This window comes from Lepidochelys kempii, chromosome 21, assembly GCF_965140285.1.
Source record: "Lepidochelys kempii isolate rLepKem1 chromosome 21, rLepKem1.hap1, whole genome shotgun sequence".
NCBI lineage: Eukaryota > Metazoa > Chordata > Testudines > Cheloniidae > Lepidochelys > Lepidochelys kempii.
Window position 1 is genome coordinate 12,397,221 of NC_136400.1, and position 23,214 is coordinate 12,420,434.

Genomic DNA, 23,214 nt, shown 5'->3' on the forward strand with positions numbered 1-23,214 from the left:
GTATTTGTTCTCCATTTCGATCAGACTCCTACATTCCTTTCAGATTATCACTCTGTCCAGCCACCCTGGGGGATCATTGGGGTTGTAAATGAAGCACACTGGGCGTGTGATCTGTTTGTAGATTTAACAGGAGGAGGCATCTTCATATAAACAGGACAGAGTGTTACTGTCGAACTACGATTATATCAAGGTCCATTACAATGTAAAGCTGCAAGCGTGCTAAATTATTCCTGTGTAGCCTGATCATGGGATGAGTGGGAGTGGCTGTTGTATTGATATGTCCTACTACACATGTACATTAAGGAGGCAATGGTCAAGCTGAAACTCCCCTCCCCTCCCCTGCTATATTTTCATACAGCCCTCTCGCTTTTTGCGGGAAGGCAACTGACCAATATTGCCTCATTCTCACATCACACTCCCTGCCTGCGTGTCATATCCACCTCTCGTCTCATCTTAAACTTATGGTCGGTGCCCTGGAGACCTCCTTTAGTTCTGCAGTTGTACAGAGCCTAGCGCAATGGGGCTCTTACATGCTACTGCTAATGTAAACACACAACGTCTTTTTGAATGTTACTGTGATTAATGTAAGAGGGATTTTGGGTCAACATTTCCATGACACAGAACAAGCAGTTCAAGTTATAATCGGTTTAAAATGACCACCCTACCCTCTTTTACATTTCCACAAACTGTCTCAATATTTGGCCCTCTCCTCACCGAGGAATGCAACGGTCTTTAAACCTGCAGATGCACATGGATGTCGAAGCCAATAAGGGCTTGTGTGCAGCACAGCTGGATTGGAAACTAAAAGGTTCTTAACAAGCTTGGCACTGCTGTGCAGAACCCCAGTGAAATCAATGGCAGCCCACTCACATGGATCTGATGGAAAGGCGCCGTGTTGTGGTTTAACATCAGTCAACAGCAGAAGGCTGAGAGACAAGGCCGGAAATCTAGTTCAGGGACCCTGAGCACCATAATGCGGAGAGCTAGGGGCGGCCCCGACTCTGCCGAAAATTTTATGCTTGTGGAAGCAAAGGCAGCTTAGAGCTCAGATAAGTGCTTCAGAAAGTGTAAGTATCAAAATGTTAAGAGCTGACAGTTTGCTGGCTAACCTCAGAGTCAGCTGGCCTCTACAAGCTTCCCCTAGTGGCCCACAAAGCATCCAAGACTCCGAAAAGCTCCTTTAGGCAAACCAGTGGCAGTTTACTGTGCGTGGACCGAAGATGAGTTCTCTGCATTGGAAAACCTGCTCCAAAGTCAATGGGAAGAGGCCCATTGACTTCAACGGGCTTTAGATCAGGTCCCAGCTTTTTTGCAGTCACTGTTCTAGATGCTGCCTTTAGAGGAAGGGACGGCCATCATCATTCATGCTGAATGGAAAAGAGCTCCCTGCACCAAGCAAACACGGCAGTGAGACAGTCACGCAAAGAAGCCTCACAACCTGGTTTCCGATGCATTTTCTTCTGGGTTTCCTGCCTCCTCTCTCTGAACAAGTCCTAGGAAGTCTGAAGAAACAGCACTAAACCCACCTGATCCTGGTTCCACAGGAGCCTTTCCACTGATTTCAATGTGCTTTTGATCAGGCCCTTGAAGAGTGCAGTTCTATATGCTGGGTCTACGTGCTCAATTTTTGTTTTTTTCCTTCTATGGCAATTGTGCTGGTCAGTTTCCAGTAACAACCACCCAATGCTGCAGCCCCCCCTCACAGGATGTGAACTACATTGTCAGAAAGTACCAGAATAGTGGAAATCTGGGTGGGTCGACAGATAAGCCTCAGAGATATGGGTTCCAACCAGCTGTGGAATAAGCGTGACTAATTTTAACCCAAGACTATTCAAAGGTGAATTCAGGCTTGGGGTGGATCCCTACAGGCATGGTAAAATGACTCATCTATCCTGTTGGTTTGAGAGCCAGCGGATGATTTATCTATTCAGACTTTAGGTGCACTGGATGCGATTGAGATGGACATCTGCTGATCCTTCCATAACAACATCTGTGCACAGCTGCTTAAACCACAGGCCTTTCAAAATGGCTTTAATGAGATCCCTGAACAAAGGCAATATTTTGAACAGTCCGACAAATTTCTGAGAGGGTCTCCAGTTTCTGATGATTGCTTGAGGCCCAAGAAATCCTTACTCACATTTGCAGGCCTTTTTCACAAGTACTTTTATGGATGTCAGTGGGCGAGATCACAGTGGGCTATTTTCCCAGACTTTAAGACCAGAAGAGCCATTATGGTCATCTCGTGTGTCCTCCTGCACAGGATTTTTAATTCCTGCACTGAGCCCAATAACTTGCCACTGAGCTAGAACACATCCTTTGGGAAGACATCTGATCTTGCTTTAAAGACTGCAAGCAATGAAGACTCCAGTTGCATCCCTTATTATTCCAATGGTCAATTTCCCTCACTGTTACAAATGCACTCCTTGTTTCCAGTTGCTTCAACTTTCAGCCATGGGAGTTTGTTATGTCGTTTTCTGCTAGTTTAACGAGCCCTTCTGGAAGTAGGGATTTGCAGAACGGAGCCCTCAACCTAAAAGTGAGGTCTCTGTTCTAAATGAGCCACTATTGCCATGACAGCAAAAGAAAATGTGGCCAAAGTCACAGAAACCTGTCATCATGCTTATGACCAGAATCCTTTATCTGGACAAACTACAGAGTTAAACAGCTTCATTAAATCTGCGGAAGGATGCAGGCCTCATCTTGGTGTTGCTAGGCACCCCGTTTCTGGGCCAAGATTGAGCACGGCTAAACAAAGGCTCTCAGTTCCTCTAGCCAGCCCTGACAGCACTTACCTGCCTTTGGCCTCCATTCCAGAGCCATTGTTGTCTCATCTCCCATCTGTGCTTGCTTCTGAGATGCGACCAGCCAATGGCCATGTTAGCACTGCTGCAGACTTCTAACCTCTATGCCCCCTTGAGTGTCTCCCTTGCCCATTTGTAGTGTGTATATTTTTGTTCTGCTGTCTCTACTGCAGTTTCTACATCCTATACCCAATGAATCAGCTTGCGAAGTGCTTTGGGAATCCATCGGGATGACAAGCACTACCTAACTGTAAGATCCTCTAATACAACTCTCTGAAAAGTCTGCTACCTACGCATCTCAAAGCGCTTTACAGATATTAATGAATGAATGCAATTTAGTCTTTGAGGAAAGCTATGATCATCCCTATTTTACAGCTGTGGAAACTAAGATCACTGAGATGAAGCGATTTGCTCAAAATCACACAACAAGACCTTGGCCAAGTCAGGGCCAGAAATCGCATCTTTGCTACAAGGACCATCCTTCCTCCACAAATAAAATGATTCATCGTGATTTTTAAACTAGGCTAAAAATTAACTTGGTCATTTATAATATAAAGTCAGAATGAGACCACATTGGTGCATTAGACATCAGCTGAGTTCAGAAAAGCCTATTTTCACAGGAGTGTTTATTATTACAGTGGAGAGCTAGCTGCACAATAGTTAAGATTGAGATGTCATTTCCGTTTAAACAAAGACTCTTCTTAGTGCTCTAAAATCCAGATTGCCTTGAAATTTGGCACGCTTCATGGGGGTGCGGGGTATGGGTAGTGAACCAAATTTGAGGTCACTTAACCAACGGGTTCCAAAGATACAGCCCCACCACCCCAAATTAACAGCTTATGAAAAAGGCATATTGTTTTTTTGCCCAGACCTAGGGATGAAACCTTGGATCTGAACCTGACACAAGGGTCTCACTCGCTTGAGGGCTACCCCCAGAGCACATGGTACTCACTAGCCCTTGGCGGGGGAACAAAATTCAGAATGTTATTAGCAAGAATTTGGCTCTCCAGTTGGGCTCTGGAATAAGGGTCAAGCGCCAAACAGATCACTGAACATGTGCAGACAGCGAGGCTAAGAGGATTTGTAGGTGGAAAACTTTCACTGCAGCTGGGTAGCTTGAGGGGCTAAGCAGTAAGCCTCTCATCCTGAAGAACTTACCCAGCCAGCGTCAGGTCAAGTCTCATCTCGGTCAGAAATCTGGGAAGGGTGGGAAAGCACATTGCTAAAATCTGGCTGTGTCAGGGTTCTTTTTCATTTTGGGGGAATGTAATCAAAGTACTTTTATAAAAAAAGAAATGAGACACTGTAAAGCTTGCTGGCAGGGGAGGGAGGATTCTGGGAAGTGGAGATTATGGGGATGGACAGTAGGGGCGGTTGGAGGAGGGACACTGGGAAGGGGACAAGAGGGTGAGTGGTAGAGGAACTAAGGGAGAATGGGGGCAGAGATGCCTAAGGGAACCTGACCCTCTCCTCATGTGAGCCAGGTTCTGTTTTATGTTGCGGTGGCGCCTAAGAGAACCAGGCATGGACCCAGACCCCATTCTGTAGGCACTGTACAAACACAGTATAAAGAGATGGCCCCTGCCGAGCGCTCACAATCCTCACCCCTACCTTTGGGTAATTTGGATATAGCTCATCTCCCTTCAAAGCTGGTGGGAAGCATCTACCAAGGGAAACCTACTAACAAAATAGCCTACAGTTTGTTCTGGGTCAAACGGGCCAATGTCTCATGGGTCAAAGTCATGTATTTCACCAATGGGCAAGTGGCTGGTCAAAGAACAACTTTCACTCATAGTTAGAGTGATTGAATAATCATTCTGATCCAACTGAAAATGGGGAAATAAAATCTCCAACTTCATTTGAATGGTTGGATCCACAATTTATGTAAACAAGTGATCAGAATAAGCAGGGCAATTCTGCTGCAACAAATCTGCTAGTTGAAAGATAAAAGTTCTGGCTGGCCAAAAGACCCTTTAAGAAATCCACTCCACCCTGCACCTCCAGCTATGAGCAGGTGACCTGTAAGGCAGCATATACAACTCCGACTCCCAGCACAAATCGGACAGGACAATAACACCACCACTTTGCAATTCTATAGCTGCTTCCATCCAAGGATCACAACACACACATGAAGCTTCACAATAGCCCTGAGAGGCAGGTATCATTCACTGGTGTAGCACATCAGAGCTTCTCACAGAAACCTCCACTAACAAACATACGGGCAGAGGAGGGAGCCAGGGAACAGGAGAGATACTGGCTTCCAAATGCAAAAACATAGCAAGTTTTCTGCATTCCACAATCCCGCAATAACGAGGCGTTCGTTTACCGTCAGCAATTTCAACCAAACAACTCCACTGCTTGAATGAGGGCCAAAGTAAAGCTGAAAAATACAAAGAATCTACGCCACCCTTCACTGCAAAGCCAGCCTGACTTTTCCTTTTCCTTTTTTCTTTTTTAAAAAACATGAGCCAACACACATGTCTGCTATTATGTCTCATGAGCTTGCAGCAGCAACAGGATTCAGAGGAAGCCCTGGGGCATAGCGAAGTCGGTGCAAAAGCCGAGTGCCCCATTAGGCAGAAGTGCTTTTCGCTGGGAAGCGAACGAAAATCATCATCTGTCTCTGACCAAGGTTTGCGGCTGACGGTAGACAGGAAGGCTGGTCCAGTGGTCAGTGTGCCAGCCTGGGGCATGAGAGACCCAGGGTCGGTTCCTTCTCCACCAGAAAAAATTCATGCCCCTGAGAGACACAGTTAAGCTGACCTAAGTCTCGGTGTAAATGCTGCTAGGTTGTTTTGTCATGTGGCACCGTCAACCTAGTTATTGCCCCTCGAAGGGGATGGATGTACAGAAAATCTCCTTTTGGCGCTGTATCAAGTATCTACACTATAGTGCTACAATGCAACTATAGCCCTTGTAGTACTGATATACCCTCAACGCCTCGAAGTCCTCCGTCTGTAAAATGGGATAACGATACCACTGCCCTACCTCACAGGGGGCTGGGAGGATAAATGCTGTATGTTAAAGATTGTGAGGCGCTCAGATGTTACAGTAATCAGGGCCATATAAGTCCCATAGACAGACAGACACATCTGTGCAAAGGCTGCTCTGGAAAGGGTTAAACTCACAGGGAAGCTGGAACGTGGTTGGGAGCCAAACAAGCCTCAAGCGAAACCGAGGTGGCCAGCCAAAAGACAAACATTGCTGTTGTACTTTCTCCCAGCTATTCAGGGCCAGCTAACCACTCCCTCTGTGATCTGTCCCACCACTTAGCACTCAAATGCACCCGAGCAGAGCTCTGCAACATGATAACCACCCCACTTGAGTTACATTTTGTTGCTTAAACATGACAACTGTGGCAAGGCTAATTTTTGATCAGTTTCATGAACAATCTATTTTAACACATTTTTAGACCCCTCTGATCTAGGTGGCTTGGTAGTCTGAGCATGGGACTGGGAGCCAGGAATTCCCAAATTCTAATCTCCAACACTTACTCCCCTCTGTGGCTTGGGGAGAGTCGCAGGGGCTAACGTTTCCACAAACAGCCTCTGATCTCATGTGCTGCCGGTTTTGTGTGCCCAGCGTGAGACATCTTGGCCCTGATTTTCAGAAGTGCTGAGTACCTGCAGATCCCATTGATTTCAATCAGGGTAGAGGACGCTCAGTCAGGATCAGGCCCTAAATAGGGGGAGCTCCTTCTGCCAACATGGGCATTTCATTCAGTTTCATGGCAGAAACACCCAGGAAGATTATTTTACCACAGGAGCAATGATGTAGGACTTGTCTGTTTCATCTCAGGGGTGGCTGCCTTCACACCACACTAAAATGCAGCTGCAAAGCATGTTGAGGGGTGCATTAGTGGACCCGACAGCGGGTAATATTAGTGTAAACACCATTTAGAAAGGGATATAATCCTTGAGGTTTTCATTAACAATTTGGGGGGCAGAAAGATTTGAGAATAAAGTTCCAACCCACTTAAAATTTAAATACACACAGACAAAAAACCAACCCTTTGTTGAGTCCAAGTGATTCAGGGACAACTTGAGGGATCCTATGGGAAATGGAGATGGTGGAAAATATTCACTATTCTTTTCATTTTAGTATGCGACCAAAATGTGAAGCAGAAAATAAGCGTCCAAAGAGAAAGTTGTTTCAGGGAGCTGGGCAGCTCAGGAGACCGCAAATGGGCAATGGAACCTTCTCCCTCAAGTTTGCTGGCTCAAGTCCAGCCTGAGTTGTGACTGAAAGTTATTAACATTCCCAGGTGAGCTTCTTGGGGCAGAGATTCGCTTTGTGTTCTGTGTTTGTACAGCACGTAGCACAGCGGGCTCCTGGCCCATGAGTCGGGCTCCTGGGACTGCAGGAATACAACCACAATCTGAAGGTTGTTTGGGGACCTGTGTGAAGTGAGTTTGGCAGGTTGGGTCTCAGGCCATTTCGCAGGCATCCACATCACAAAGACCACCACTAATGGGTCACTGAAAGTGGATTATCCACTTGCCCCTAGAGCTGCTCCCTCCAGGGCAGGTGCGTGGCAGGCAAGCAGGCTGCATGAAGGAGGCTTGAGCTGACGCAGCCCACGCTGCACCTGTTCTCTTGAGAAGGGTTCAGCTATCCACAGCTGTCAATCTGGCATCTAAATTCACATTGAAATGAGAATAAAAATATCAGAAGTATGCAGCTACTTTGATGTGGCGGGGGGAAAGGGAACCCTCTGAGAACCAGCTGGTCAGTCTGTCAAGCTATTTATGTCCCGTCCATTACCATGTATCAGCTCCACACAGGTGCTTTTCCCAGGGGCTGTTTTGACTAAGTGCTTGTATGGCCCCCCATTACCATAGTATGAGTGCCTCACAATCCTTAACATACATCGTCATAACACTCCCTGGCGCCTGGCAGCCCCTTGCCTCCATACAGACGCTGCCCATGACAGTGCCAGTTAGATTGGTGGGTTTTGCATGGCTGATGTTTGTCTACCAAGAACTAGACTGAGGCTGTCAGGCCTATTTCGTATAAGGTATGTCTACACTGAACATGGGTCTGAGAGACCAGGGCTTGTGAACTCTGTGTTTCCAAGCCCATGATTGAACGTCCACACTGCATTGTAAATCTGATCCCTTGGTTAGTATTTTTCTCTGCTCCTTTTGCCTTCCCCTTTAACTGCTTTATTGCTTTCTGCCTCCCGGCAGAGTTTCTCCTTTTGGGCCATTCTTAGCAAAGGCCTAATCTTGACTTTAGGACCATCACAACCTTCAGTTGTGGAAATGAGTAGGATGACAAACTCAGCATTATGACCTTTCTGTAGTAAGCAATAAGAAAGGCTGGAGCGCTAAGGGAATGTTGCAAGTTTAACCCAAAACAGGCCTCAGAGCTAAACGAATCATAAAAGACAAAGAGGGAAAAACCCACATGGTCATCTACTCTACCCTAGTATTACTACCAGAGCAGTGCACCTTGGGTGGGGCCTATAGATCAGAGCTCCACTGTGCAAGGCACAGTACATACTCGTAGTAAGAAACCCTAAGCCCCCAAAGAACTAAATAGATAAGAAAGTCAATGGGTGGTAGATTATAATCCCCATTTTACAGATGGGGACCTGAGACCCAGAGAGAGAAGTGACTTGCCGAGGTGTCACAGGAAATCTGCAGCATAGCCAGGCTTGAACCCAGATCTCCTGAGTCTCTGTCGAGGGCCTTAACTGTGCCACCTTCCTTCCTCCTTTGCCAGTGCAAGGTCCTTGCAATATATTTTCTAGCATGTGTCTCAGGCAAGCATGTTGCCCAGTTTTAAACGTCCAAAGCGATGGTGCTTCTGCTTTGCTGGGAGACTATTCCAGTCTATCAATCTCACTGCATTTCCTGATATTTGGCATGTTTCCTTTCTCCTATCTCATTGCTCCAAGTCACACACTCCTCCACTACCCTAAAGGACTCCTCTCCCTCAGTGCTGACATCCTTCCAACACACGTGTTCTGCTATTTTCTCTCCTCACTGCCCTTTTAGTTACGTCAAGCGCAGCACAGATTTAAAAGAGGCTCCATTGACCTCACGAAGCTATAAGCTTGAAAAAAAATCAGAACCCATCTCAGACACTTGGCCCTTCCACAGAGGTCACTGGCAGAACATTTTAGGCCCCTAAACTGGTTTCCTCTTGGTCAAACTATAGCTATTAACATTTTTTAATGTTCAGGGTGCCCAGTATTCCATTTGCCAAGACAAGCAGCAGCTTTCACTCCCTCTTATTATCTATCCTGTGTGGGAACTGTAGCAAAAGTGACTAACCAAGCTGTGAACTACACTTCCTACAGAAGCACTGGGCAGGAAAGTGGACTGCGCACGTTCACAGGTTCCAGGGAACATCAAGTCAGCTGGATTTTCCCATCGAATTGCCAGGCTGGTAGGGGTCGGAGGTCTGCAGCATGGATCAACTAAGGGTGGTCTCCCAGCTACTGTCTGTGGACACCAGCTACTGTCTGAATTCCCTCTTTATCTCCCAAGCACTCCCTTGTTTTAGCGTCTCTGCACTATTTCTTACACAGCCCCAATCACACTGCAGCACTCTGAAACCGCCGATCACCACCACTGCTCATGTACATGCCACATCAGCAATCAACATTGGCTGCCCTGAATACACAGCTCTCTCTTCCAAGAGACAGCTCCAACGAGAGATGACATCCCTATTCCTGAAGTGGGCAGAGACACTAAAGCTACCTTGCAGAGCACAAGTCTGGGTGCTCTGGTTACCATATAGGTGGCACACAAAAATAACCCCCTCAAAATGAAACAGTCCCAACAGCACTCGATCTGCAAAGCCTGGGGGGTTATCTTTGACTCCTTGCTTTCCTCCTCTCCTTACCTCTGGGATTTAGTCAAACCACACTGCTTCACCGTCTAGAACAGATTTAAAATCCATGCGAAGTTATGGTACTTGAAAAATTTTAAACAGCTCCTTCTCCCAACTTCCCAGAGTCCCTGGCTTTTCCTATTCCCTTAGGATGCCTTTCCATCTCCTACCATTCACCCCAACATAAAAAGGCTGATCCAGCTCCCACTGAACTCATAGGAAGATGTTCACTGACTTCAACAGAAGCAGAATTGGGACTTCGCCTCCTTCCTAGATATTTCCCACAGTGCCAGGAACCCTTACTGTCCTTTCCCCACTCAAGACAACCGCATACATACAAATTGCAGCATCTGACAGTGTTTAAAAAGTATTTGGGCATTTTATTAACTAGATCATGTTAAAAAAAATTTAAAACCTAGAACTATCAGCTGTGTTTCTCTTTCTAGCAGAGAAGTCGAGACACGTTTTATGGGCATCAAGGACATTTTTTGCAAGTACACATAGGGAAAGTTAGATAAGCAGGCTACCAGTGGCAGTGTGGAATCAGAGGCCTCTCCTTCACCTCTGTTTTTTTTGCCCATGAAATCCCAATTTGCAAGCTAGGAAATGAATCACCCACATGACCCACCCACATGGGATTCAATCAATAGCCCGTCTAGTGTTTATGTCAACGGAACAGAGAGAGACACTCAGAAAAGGCAGAATGGAGCTGGCATTTCAGAGGGTCTTTTTTAGCTAATTCAGGAAGTTCAAAGCCAGATAATGGAACTCGGACACAATGAACCGCTGACGCTAAATATAAACCAACTCAGGGCAAGAACTTGAGCCTTTGCTTTACAATGAGCTGCAAGATGATCACTATCACGCCACCTTCTCAGTTAGAATAACTGAAAAGTTTATTGCCATTACTGAAGTCTGGAGGAGGGATTTATCAAAATTACCACAGGACCCTACACTACTGCCCACCTATGGTCCCCTGGGTTGGTGGAAATGGACTTAGAATGGAAATGAGAACTCAGCGCAAACTTTTCCATTCCTATTATGTCTATCTAGGCATTTACACTGTGTTCATCACTGTGACATGGACACATCTAATCACGGATTCAGTGCACTAATATCCCATGCATTGAACTGCCATTGACTTCCCTGGGAGTTCTAGGGGTACAAAAGCTGCAGTTATCAAGCCCAGAGTCTCCTCCCAACACGCTAATGGGCAAAGCTTGCCTTTCCCTAAACCAATCAGAACTGCAGGCTGGCATTTCAAACTTCTATTCACAAACACCAGGGTCTTTGATTTGCAAGTGGGAGGTCGCTTGGCTTAACTGAGAATGAAGAGGCAGTGTTTACAGGCAAATCTATCTATCAAGGCCCTCACTGTACTTCTATCACTGCAATATCTGCGTATCCTACCGAGCCACTTCAAGCAAGGACACCATTTTTATATGCTGGTAGAGGGAAAGTGAACTTCTCTACCAGAGTCTTTGGTACTAGAAGAGAACATGCAAGAAGGATTTGATATAAAAAATTAATAGAGAAGATACACCCTAGCCTAGATCTACACACTGGAAACTGCTTTGGGGAATCTTTTTCAGGCTAACTTCATGCTCTGGCTACTGATAAAACCAGATTGCATGTAAATATGGTGCTAGAAACAAGACTGGTACCATCACAGTAAAGTGTTATTAGTTTGGTGGAAAGTGAAACATTCAACGGGCATGTGCAGTTACTGTTCAACTCAGAGTCAATTGTCCTTCTGGCCTCACTACACCTGTTATGCAACAGCAAAGAAATTATTTCCTTACTCTCCAGCATGTACTTCTTGGCAATAGGCAAAGACAGCAGTCGGATGTGACCAACTAGGAAGCCCCAGCCATGGGCTCTGGAGAGTGTGGTTTCAGGTGGCGAAGGGCTATACGGCTGCATCATGAAGTACGCAGTTAGCAAGATTAACCCCAGGGTAAGCAGGCCCTGTGAGAGAAGACAGGCAAGTGATTAATTACACTGAAAGAAGAAGTCATCTTCAGAATGGAAACTTTCTCCATCCAGGTACGAAGAAGGGTTCTAGTGTCGGAGTTGTGTGTGTTTTAACTTCCGCTGAGACACCTCATTTAAACAGCAATGCTAGTTGCATACAGGTGTAGACTTCTCATTCATTTCCGTTCACTGGGGCTGTACAAGAATGAAGATAATTGGTATTTAAACAAACATCTGCAGACATGGGGGGTTGTTTAACACTTAAGTACCAACATTCTCCATCAGAAAAGCCAGGGATCTCCATGAACAATTCTAGACTCCTAGTCTCTTAGCAGATATTTTGCACTTCCGTAGCACCTTTTATGCAAGGATTTCAAAGCACTTTGCAAGCATTAACCAAGCCTCAAAACACTCTGGTGGAGTTACTTCATTGGTACAATCAGCCAAAATAAGCCCCAAAGAAATCATACTGAGTTGACAGAACTAGGAATACAAATCAGAAGACCCACAGTCTCACTATGTAGCATTGTGTATTCTTGGGAATGACAAAACTAGACTTCTTTTGATGACAAAAAATGCTCTAGAGTCAGTTGTAGAAGAGGACTATAAAATTATATCCAGTAGTATTTTTAATGTGAAATTTCTTATCATTGTAGCAAATATCTGACCACTCCCTACTGGAAATTGTCTCCTTTACCCACCCCCCTACCCAATAAACACTTTACTTTGAACCTATATAGCACTTTCCCACCATTAAACCTCTTGAGGGTGCATCTCCATTTTACAGATGAGAAAACAGATGCAGACAGGTGCAGGATCAATGGGGAGTCAATGTAGGGCTGGAAGAGATCTCACAAGGTCTAGTCCAGCCCCTGCGCTGAGGCAGGACCAAATAACCTCAACCACTGTAACACCTGTTCTTTAAAACCATCAATGAAGGGGATTCCACAACCTCCCTTGGAAGCCTATTTTACTCCTCAGGGAATTCTCTACCACTGCACAATGCAGAATTTTGCAAAATTCCCTGTTTTCCCTGCAGAATTGGGCCTACAGAGCTGCTGGCTGCCAAGATGGGCACCTGGATTCTGCAAAGCCCAGCTCGCAGTGAGCGGAACACCAAACCCGGCTGGGCTGGTGGCTGCTCGCTCTGCTTGATCCTCATTCTCCCAGGGACGGGAGAGGGACCCGAAGACCCAGCTCTGGCAAAGGGTGAGGAAGGGCAGGGCTGCACCATGTCCCCTGGCAGGACAATAAAGAAGCTGGGGGTAGTACAGGCTCTGGGGGTGCTGGTGTCTGGGCAGCGGGGTGCCCTGTGGCTAGGCTCTAGGGGGAGAAGGGTGCTGGTGTCTGGTCTCTGGGTGAACGGGATGCTGGTCTCTGGGCTGGGGGGTGCCCAGTGGATGGAATCTGGAGGGGAAGGAGGTGATAGTGTCAAGGCAGGGGTGCTCTGTGGCTGGGCTCTGCAGAGCCGGGGAGTGCCCCGCAGCTTGGCTCTGCGATGAGGGGGGTGCTGATGTCTGGGCGCCCCACAGAGTCCCCTCCAATTCTTTACAACTGGAACTGGGTTGTTGTTGTAAGGGTTTCTTTAACTCTCTACTCCTGGGGGAATCTTTTTTGCTGCTGTCTGTATTGTTGACATACTTACTGTATTTTGAAATCAGTTACCAAAATAATTGAAACTGGAGTGATTATATTGTGTTGTTTTGACAAATAAAATATGCAGAATTTTGCAAATTTTTTAATTTTTTGGTGCAGAATTCCCCCAGGAGTACTATTTGTGCTTAACTATTCTTATAGTTAGAAAGTGTTTCCTAATATCTAACCTAAATCTCTCTTACTACTGATGAAGCCCATTACTTCTTGTCCTACCTTCTGCAGATATGGAGATCAATCAATCACTGTCCTCTTAATAACAGCCCTTAACATATTTGAGGACTGTTATCAGGTCCTTCCCTTCACTCTTCTTTTCTCAAAAGTAAACATGCCAACGTGGGTTTTTTTTTTTTTTAAATCTTTCCTCATAAGTCAGGTTTTCTAAACTTTTTAGCATGTTAGTTGCTCTCCTCTAGACTCTCTCCAATTGCCCACAACTTTTTTAAAATGTGGAACCCAGAATTAGACAGGGTACTCCAGCTGAGGCCTCGGTAGTGTCAAGTAGAACAGAACAATTACCTCCTGTGTTTTACATATGACATTCCTGTTAATACACCCCAGAATATTATCCTTTTTCACAGCTGCATCCCATTGTTGACTCCTAGTCACTCTGTGATCCACTATAACCCACAGATCCTTTCCAGCCGTACTGCCACCTAGCCAGTTATTTCCCATTGTGTAGTTATGCATTTGATTTTTTTCCTTCCTAAGTGAAGTACTTTGCACTTGTCTTTATTGAATTTCACCTTGTTGAATTCAGACCAATTCTCCAATTTAAGGTCATTTTGACTACCTATCCTTCAAAGAGCTTGCAACGCTTTCAGCTTGGCGTCATCTGTAAATTTTATAAGCATACTCTCTACTCCATATTAATGAAAATATTGACTATTACTGGACCCAGGAAAGGCCCCTGCAGAACCCCACTAGTTATGTCCCCCAGATTTTCAGCAAACCATTGATCACTAGTCTTTGAAAAGAGTGTTTCAACCAGTTTGCACCCAGTTTATAGTAATTTAATCTAGACCAGTAATTCTCAACCAGAGGTACACATACCCCTGGGGATATGCAGAGGTCTTCAAGGGGGTACATCAACTCATCTAGATATTTGCCTTGTTTTACAACAGGCTACATAAAAAGCACTAGCAAAGTCAGTACAAACTACAATTTCATACAGACAATGACTTGTTTATACTGCTCTCTATACTATACACTGAAATGGAAGCACAGTATTTATATTCCAATTGCTTTATTGTATAATTATATGGTAAAAGTGAGAAAGTATGCAATGTTTCAGTAATAGCGTGCTGAGACTTTTGAGTTTTTATGTCTGATTTTGTAAGGAAGTAATTTTTAAGTGTGAAGTGAAACTTCGGGGTACATAAGACAAATCAGACTCCAGAAAGGGGTACAGTAATCTGTAAAGGCTGAGAGCCATTGATCTAGACCATACTTCCCTAGTTTGTTTATGAGAAAGTTATGTTGGGCTGTATCAAAAGCCTTACTAAAATCAAGATACATCATGTCTACAGCTTTCCTCTATCAAACTAGGCCAGTAACCCCGTCAAAGTTGGAAATTAGGTTGCTTTGGCATGATTTATTCTTAACAAATCCATGCTGGCTATTACTTACGACTCTATCAGCCTCTAGATGCTTACAAATTGATTGTTTAACAATTTATTCCAGTATGTTTCCAGGTATCGAAGTTAGGCTGACTGGTTGATAATTCCCTGCGTCCTCTTTGTTCCCCCTTTTAAAGATGAGTACTATGTTTTCCCTCCTCCACTCGGACCTCACCCATCCCCCATGAATTCTCAATAATAATGGCTAATGGTTCCGAGATTGCTTCAGTTAGTTCCTTAAATACCCTAGGATGCATTTCATCAGTTCATCAATTCATCAACTAGAATACGTCTAACTTATCTGAATACATCTATTATCCATTCCTTCTTCCTTGTTGTGAATATTAATTGCCTTAAGAATCTGATTACAATTTACTTTAGTGAAGACTGAAGCAAAACAGGCATTAAACCTGCTAGCCTTCTTGATGATATCCATCATTAGAAGACCTACACTTCTCTTTGTCCTTCTCTTGCTTCTAATGTATTTATAGAACCTCTTCTTACTGCCTTTTATGTCCCTTGCTGGGGGACATTTTGTGCCATAGCCTTTCTGATTTTATCCCTACATCCTTGTGCTATTCTCCCATACTCCTCCTTAGCAATCTGTCCGTGTTCCCACTTTTTGTAGGATTCTTTTTTGATTTTCAGGTCATTAAAGAGCTCCTGATAGAGCCACACTGGCCTCTTAGTATTCTTCCTGTCTTTCCTTCTCATTGGGATAGTTTCCCAATTGTGCCTTTATTATTTAATCATGGGGAAATACAAGCCTCAGATGCCATTATGTAGAGGAAGAACGTCAAATCCTCAAAAGGCACGTATGTATAAGTGTCAACATCTCCTATCCCTGCAGGTCAGAAAGATGGCTTACCTTGTAGAGAGCCATCAAGAGAGGGTACTGGGGGGGTCCCCTTTGGGGCTCATTCTTTTCCAAGAGCTGCTTGACAAACTTCTCAATGGCTTTTTCTGACATTCCACATTGGTGTCCAGTCTGCCTCACCAGGTCAATGGTCTCCGAAAGCTTGTCATAAATGCTGAGCTCACTGGCAGAAAGCTCCATGGCCACCAGTGAAAAATCCCTGCGAGGGGATTGAACACAGTCAAGCAACAAGAAACCTTCAAAAGCTCCCCATCACCACACACACACACACAGAGCCCAAGGCCACCCTCCACAGAACAGTGCACATCCTCAAGGTTTTAAATGAGAAAGGAAGGCAGCACAGCTGCAAAGCCGGTTGTCACCAAAGAAAGAGAGAGTTCATTCAAACATAAAGGGAGTTCATCTGAGAGCAGTTAGCTGCAGCCCTAAGCTCCTTTGCTGCATCTGTGTCTCCTACAGATCATAAGAAAGAAGAAACTACAGCCTTATGGGTCATGAGATTTAATAAGGATACTAGGCAGAAAATGGAGATAAAAGGCCAGATCCTCAGCTGGTGTAAACGGATATAGCTTCACTGAAATCCATAGAGCTACATCCATTTACCCAAGCTGAAGATCTGGCCCATAAAACGTACTGCTCATTGAAGGTCACTGTCAACCTTGGAATATGGAAGACAATAAGCATGTGCATTGGCCACGCTTTCTTCTGTTATAGCTTTAGTGAGTCACTTATTTTAACCAAGCACATCTTTTGTTCATTAAATCCCTTGTCCCTCTGTCCTCTTCCTTGTTAAAAATAAGTAGCACAGGTGAGTGGAGGGTCACGATTTTACTATTTAAATTCTTGCAATTTAATTCCAAGGCCAGCTCATTGTTGGGTATTAGCAATACGATATGTGCTAGCTGCAAGCAGGAAGAGTTCACAGTACTAGGCTCTTCCTTTACGTTTCCTTGCAAGTGATTCACACATATGGCATCTCTATACAATCAAGTACTACAGCGAGAGACTCCTTGCAAATACAAGAAAGAGACAAAATGGCTTTTGAGGGCAAAAACAACCAGGAGTTCGGTGGCAGGTGCCACCGGACTCCTCGTTGTTTTTGCGGATACAGACTAACACGACTACCCCTCTGATACCTTTGAGGGCAAATTATTCCCGACCATGGAGTTTAAGCGGGGAAGTTTGTGACATATACAAATCATATGCTACCACTGAAAACTTTTCACATGAGGACCAGCAGGATGTGTGATGAACAGTGATGAACAGCAGGATACGTGAAGGAAATTTATTCCCACAACACTGCCCCTGTCTTTCACAATAGCCGAGCCTTATAACATAAAGATATTAATTATTTGTATTACCCAGTACTTAGGATCCCTAGTCATGGATCGGGACTCCACTGTACTGGACACTGTACAATGGGGATGGGCTGTAGAAAGACATAAGGAAATAACCCATTTGAGACTGTAACTGTTCCATCATTAGAGACTCACATAAAAACTTATGAATATCCTGCACTGGAGGGGAGGGGACTGGATATAGGGCCTTCCCCTAGCTCTTAATTCTGAGCTTGGAAAATTCTATTATCCACTAGACTAGGGCAACCAAAAATCTATTTAGAGAGAGGAAGTTTAATCACATACAGCCCAGCACGGAGGGTGCTTTCCCACATGTGAAAATCCTAGGTGTACAGATTTTTCAGGCTCACTCCAAGCTGAGAACAGAAACAGGGCTCCTGCCTCACTTTTGTTCTCAACACCACCCAACTGCAGGAGTGGATAGCTTGTCCACCAAGTCATGAAATTCCTCCTCTGGCTCCGCTCTGCCTGATACACTCCCTACAGCATTATTATGAGACCAGTGTACATGGCTAATTATACACGTATTCGCTGACCAATCGCTCAACTCATCCGGTATTTTAAAAACCACAGATCAATTCGGCAGCTTGTCCTGGAGGGCGCAAAGGGCAGTACAACACACAGTGAAAAATATTTTACATAGCAACTCATTTTTGCTAATCCTCCCCCCACAATAAAAAGAAAGATTCAAGAAATCACGTTTCCTTGTTAGGCAACCAAATTTGAAATCTGGTTGTCCTTAAAGAAGTCATCTGAAAATTATGCTTCCTAGCCTTCCAGCTTTAGCAATTAACTAGAACCAAGTGATGACATTTCTACCCTCCATTCCTGCAATATCAGAAACACTAACAAGCAATCTAAAAAAAAAAAAGATGGAATGGGATATATGCCACTTTGCTCTGCTTCTTGTCTTATTCCAGTCTTTATTCCTCATGCTAATTTATGACCTGACCAGGCAAATGCTTACTACAAGATGTAATTAGTTCTTACTTTTATGAGTAGCGCCATTGAGTAGTAAGCATTCTGGGTGGGATTTCCATAGGTATTTAGGTGCCTCACTCCCATTGATTTCATGGGAGTTAGGAGCCTAAGCACCTTTGTGAATCCCACCGTACATCCAGGAGCTAGCATGGGGAAGATTGGATTATAGAGTGCAAGCTCTCTAGGAAAGGTACCTTTTCTACCTATGTACTAGATGCTTTACAAACAACTGGCTCTATAAAAATAATATTATTGTACTGACTCTTGCATTTATATAACACACTGATTCACAAAATAAGCAATAGCCAGAGCATCTGCAGAAAATTAAACGGTCTTTGCTCAACTTTAATGATTGTTCTAGTTGCCTTGACACTGGAACCGCAAGCGATGTACTAAATGGATTGAAAGGTCGTTGAGCTTCTCTGTAGCTCCTGTATAGCTCTTTGTATCATTTGCTGAAATGCCAGAGCTCAATCCTGCGAGCCCTCCACATAAAGAATTCCAGTGAATTCAATGAAATCTGTGCACAAAGAGCTTGCAGAATTGAGCGCTTGTTTTGTAGCTGCTGACAGCAATTCCATGCAGCAGCTCATGACAGATATCCTTACAGTAAGTGTCACATAGCGCAAGTTTTCTCCTTTCCCTAGTAGCAGAAGCTCATCAGTGTCAAAAATACTGAGATATGTCCTAAGACTAGCCCCCCCATATGAGTATCCACTATTAGGGAGCATAATTGAAGAAGACACCTACAAATCACATACTAGTATTGAAAACCTTTCACATTTCCTTAGCAAAGTCAACAGTAATCTGTGTTCCCTACTGGAAAATAAAATACTTGTCTAACATTGTTTTAAAAATAAACAATGCCTTAAAAAATATCCATTATTTACTTTCAGATCAATGCAACATGATTTATGAAATAAGAATGACAGACTAACTCTTCTACTTAGTTGCTATATACATGTAGGAAATAAATCTTCTATATCTTATATGGCTAAGCCTACTAGAGAAATAACAGTCTTTACGTTTTGTTTCTGGCTTTTATTTATTGGAAAGCCATCAGGGTTACTATTATTAATTATTACTATTATTTAATACTTATTTATGGTAGCGAGCCAGTGAGAATCAGGGACCTAAACTAACTAAACTAAAGAATTTATAGTTTAAAGCCCCAATCCTGCAAACACTTATGTATGAGATTAAAGTGATTCACACGCAGGTATTGTCAGGATTAGAGGTCTGCTCAGGCCTAACTTTAAAGCCGGACCAGGACTCAAACCCGAGCGGAGGACAACTGACCTAAACCCAACCTGAGAGTGTGGAGAGGTTTTCAGACCTGAACCCGACATTTCACCTTGAGCTTGGGGCTTGGCCTGGTAGCAGCTTCCCACTCCCTATGCCTGGTGCCAGCAATCCATCTCTGGCCACCTCCTGCAGCAGGAGAGGGGGTGTGACTTGTCAGCACACAAGAGCAGCAGCATACGCAGCAGCGCACTGATGTGGCGGCCAACAGGAGTGAGGTACACAGTAGAACAACGCGTCAAGCCCATAGTCAGGAAAAGGTGATCAGAGATGACCAGACCTGAGCCAGACAGTTGCAGTCAGGTCCCGTCAGGTTCGGGTTGGGTTGCAAGGTTCTATTCAGGATCATGCCCTTAGGTTCCAATCCTGAAAACATTTAAACATCTGCTCAACTTCATGCATGTGAGCAGTCCCACTGACTTCAACGTGAACGCTCGTGCTGAAAGTTAAGCGTGTGCATAAGTGTTTGCAGAAACTGGGCTAAAGTGGCAATCTATTTTAAAACAGATGTTATTGGATTAAAAATCATTTTTAAAAGACAAGTATCAGGGGGTAGCTGCGTTAGTCTGTATCCACAAAAACAACAAGGAGTCCGGTGGCACCTTAAAGACTAACAGATTTATTTGGGCATAAGCTTTCGTGGGTAAGAAGTGGGTTTTTTACCCATGAAAGCTTATGCCCAAATAAATCTATTAGTCCTTAAGGTGCCACCAGACTCCTCATTGTTTTTTTTAAAAGACAAGTTTCCTCACCTACATTACTAATAAGACCCAAGATTGTTAAAGCTGAACAAATTTTAAAAATCAAATTTACATTTCACCATTTATGCTGTCAGTTTCCCATCTGTGCCTCACTCTGCATGAGCAATAGAAAAAGAAAGCTAGACCCCATCCTGCACCTGAGTCCGCACAGAGCCCAGTTTAAGACCATGGGGCTTTGCATGGGGGCAGGGATCCAATTGCAGCATCAGAGCCCTTGTGAGCATTTGGCTCTCATGCAATAGCATGCTGGATTGCAAAACACGACAGCAATATGCTGAAAGGCCAAAAACAAAAAACCTAAATATTTGCCTTCAAATTTTGTTCCTTAATTAGATTACTTCTGCTGACACCAGGTTTGCTAGAAATTTTGTATTTTGGTACAACACTGAAATTTTGGACCTTTGTTGCCTGAGGGTACCCCATTTAAGGGATCACTTCCCCCCCACCCCAGAGCTGCAGTGCAAACACTTGCAGGTTGGTTTGTTATTGCACTAAGGCCAAGGCCTTTTCTCTGCTCCGCACTTCTCATTTTTCCACAGTTGGAGCGCAGCAGGGCTAAGAAGGGAACTAGGACACCCAGCAGCTGGTGCAAGGGCACATGGGCTCCCTGACTGGGATTTGCAGCAAAGGGGCAGGGTGCCCTGGGAATCCGTCTGTACCTCCACTGGCCCAGGTGCACCTGGGCCATCAGGCTCACCCCTCTGCCCTGCCCCCAGCACCTTCACACCCCCCCCCCACCCAGGCGCTTCCCGCTTTCTCTCCTCCCCCTTCACTATCCCCATTGCCCTCCCTTGCCCCCTCCAGTAACCCCACCCCTCTGATGCCCCCTTCCCTCCTGCCTCTCTCCATGTCTCGTTACCACCATCCTCGCTCCTGTCCCATCCCCCTTCCTGCCCCATCCCCTCTGCCCCAGTACCCCTCCCCTCTGCCCCAGTACCCCTCCCCTCTGCTCCTTCCCCCTCCTGCCCCAGCACCCCTCTCCTCTGCCCCATCCCTCCTCCTGCCCCAGTACCCCTCCCCTCTGCCCCAGTACCCCTCCCCTCTGCCCCAGTACCCCTCCCCTCTGCCCCAGTACCCCTCCCCTCTGCCCCAGTACCCCTCCCCTCTGCCCCATCCCTCCTCCTGCCCCAGTACCCCTCCCCTCTGCCCCATCCCTCCTCCTGCCCCAGTACCCCTCCCCTCTGCCCCAGTACCCCTCTCCTCTGCCCCTTCCCCCTCCTGCCCCAGTACCCCTCCCCTCTGCCCCAGTACCCCTCCCCTCTGCCCCTTCCCCCTCCTGCCCCAGTACCCCTCCCCTCCTGCCCCAGTACCCCTCCCCTCCTGCCCCAGTACCCCTCTCCTCTGCCCCTTCCCCCTCCTGCCCCAGTACCCCTCCCCTCCTGCCCCAGTACCCCTCTCCTCTGCCCCATCCCTCCTCCTGCCCCAGTACCCCTCTCCTCTGCTCCTTCCCCCTCCTGCCCCAGTACTCCTCCCCTCTGCCCCAGTACCCCTCCCCTCTGCCCCAGTACCCTTCCCCTCTGCCCCTTCCCCCTCCTGCCCCAGTACCCCTCCCCTCTGCCCCTTCCCCCTCCTGCCCCAGTACCCCTCCCCTCTGCCCCTTCCCCCTCCTGCCCCAGTACTCCTCCCCTCTGCCCCAGTACCCCTCCCCTCTGCCCCAGTACCCCTCCCCTCTGCCCCAGTACCCTTCCCCTCTGCCCCTTCCCCCTCCTGCCCCAGTACCCCTCCCCTCTGCTCCTTCCCCCTCCTGCCCCAGTACCCCTCTCCTCTGCCCCAGTACCCCTCCCCTCTGCCCCAGTACCCCTCCTGCCCCAGTACCCCTCCCCTCTGCCCCTTCCCCCTCCTGCCCCAGTACCCCTCCCCTCTGCCCCTTCCTGCCCCTCTGCCTCCTGACCCCGCCCGGGGCGCTCCCCTTCTGCCCCCCATGGCCCCGTGACCCCTCACCCCATCCACGCTCAGGCCCGGGTGCTCCTGCCTCCGCCCGGCTGGGGGGACCCGCCCAGCGCTTCCTGCTTCCTGCTGCCGAGGCCGCCGATTGGCCGGGAGTCGGGCGCGAGGAGCTGCGCAGCGCCGCCAAGGCTGCCCGCCCCCCGCCCCCCAGGGCCCCGCCCCCACTGCGCCCTCAGCCCCGCCCCCACCGCGCCTCCCGGCCTCTGCCCCGCCCCCACCACGCCGCACTTGCCCTGGCCCCGCTGCTGGCCCCGACCCCTGCGTCGCCCCAGCGCCCCCCCCCCGCGCCCCTCAGTCCCACCCCTACCACACCCAGGCCCTCGCCCCACTGCCCCCTCTCGCCCCACTGCCCCGCGACACCCCTTCCCCACCGCGCCCTCTGCCCCACTGCACCCCTCGCCCCACTGCGCCTTCTGCCCCACTGCACCCCGCCCCGCGACACCCCTTCCCCACCGCGCCCTCTGCCCCACTGCACCCCTCGCCCCACTGCGCCTTCTGCCCCACTGCACCCCGCCCCGCGACACCCCTTCCCCACCGCGCCCTCTGCCCCACTGCACCCCTCGCCCCACTGCGCCTTCTGCCCCACTGCACCCCGCCCCGCGACACCCCTTCCCCACCGCACCCTCTGCCCCACTGCACCCCGCCCCGTGACACCCCTTCCCCACCGCGCCCTCTGCCCCACTGCACCCCGCCCCGCGACACCCCTTCCCCACCGCGCCCTCTGCCCCACTGCACCCCTCGCCCCACTGTGCCTTCTGCCCCTATGCGCTGCACCCCATCCCGCCATGCCCCTCTGCCCCGCCCCGCACCACCCCCGGCCTCACCTCCACCACATCTCACCCGCCCCGCGGCCTCCCCACCCCCTGCCCGGCCACCCACAGCCACCCACCCTCTGCCAGCCACTCGCTGCGCTGCCCACCCCCTTGCCAGTTGCCCCGTCACCCACCCGTCTCCCACCTGTCTGCTCTGCGGGGCTGGTACCGCACCCCCGGGCTTGACGCGGTTTCCGTGATCTACAGGGTTGTGGGTTTGGTTCAATGGCTCTCAGCCCCCCCCCCCTATTGTTCCAGCCCCCCTGCTGCTCTGCCACCCACAGCG

The 23,214-nt window shown here is 47.4% G+C and overlaps 1 protein-coding gene across 3 annotated transcripts in view; it reads right to left on the minus strand.

Annotated features, from left to right (window-relative positions):
• C21H6orf89 (chromosome 21 C6orf89 homolog) overlaps nt 1-22,191 on the minus strand; it is a 34,282-nt gene extending 12,091 nt beyond the window's left edge. Inside the window, exons 1-4 of one of the 3 annotated variants that reach the window (XM_073319499.2) lie at nt 19,461-19,646; nt 17,129-17,196; nt 15,759-15,966; nt 11,447-11,612 (exon numbers count right to left, since the gene is read on the minus strand). In XM_073319499.2, the coding sequence (XP_073175600.2) occupies nt 11,447-11,612; nt 15,759-15,947 (355 nt within the window). In that variant the 5' untranslated portion in view covers nt 15,948-15,966; nt 17,129-17,196; nt 19,461-19,646. Of the gene's footprint in view, nt 1-11,446; nt 11,613-15,758; nt 15,967-17,128; nt 17,197-19,460; nt 19,647-19,688; nt 19,997-22,110 lie in introns of those variants that run through there. The other 2 variants (XM_073319498.2, XM_073319500.2) reach the window with 2 other exon arrangements.
• Nucleotides 22,192-23,214: the final 1,023 nt, after the last annotated feature.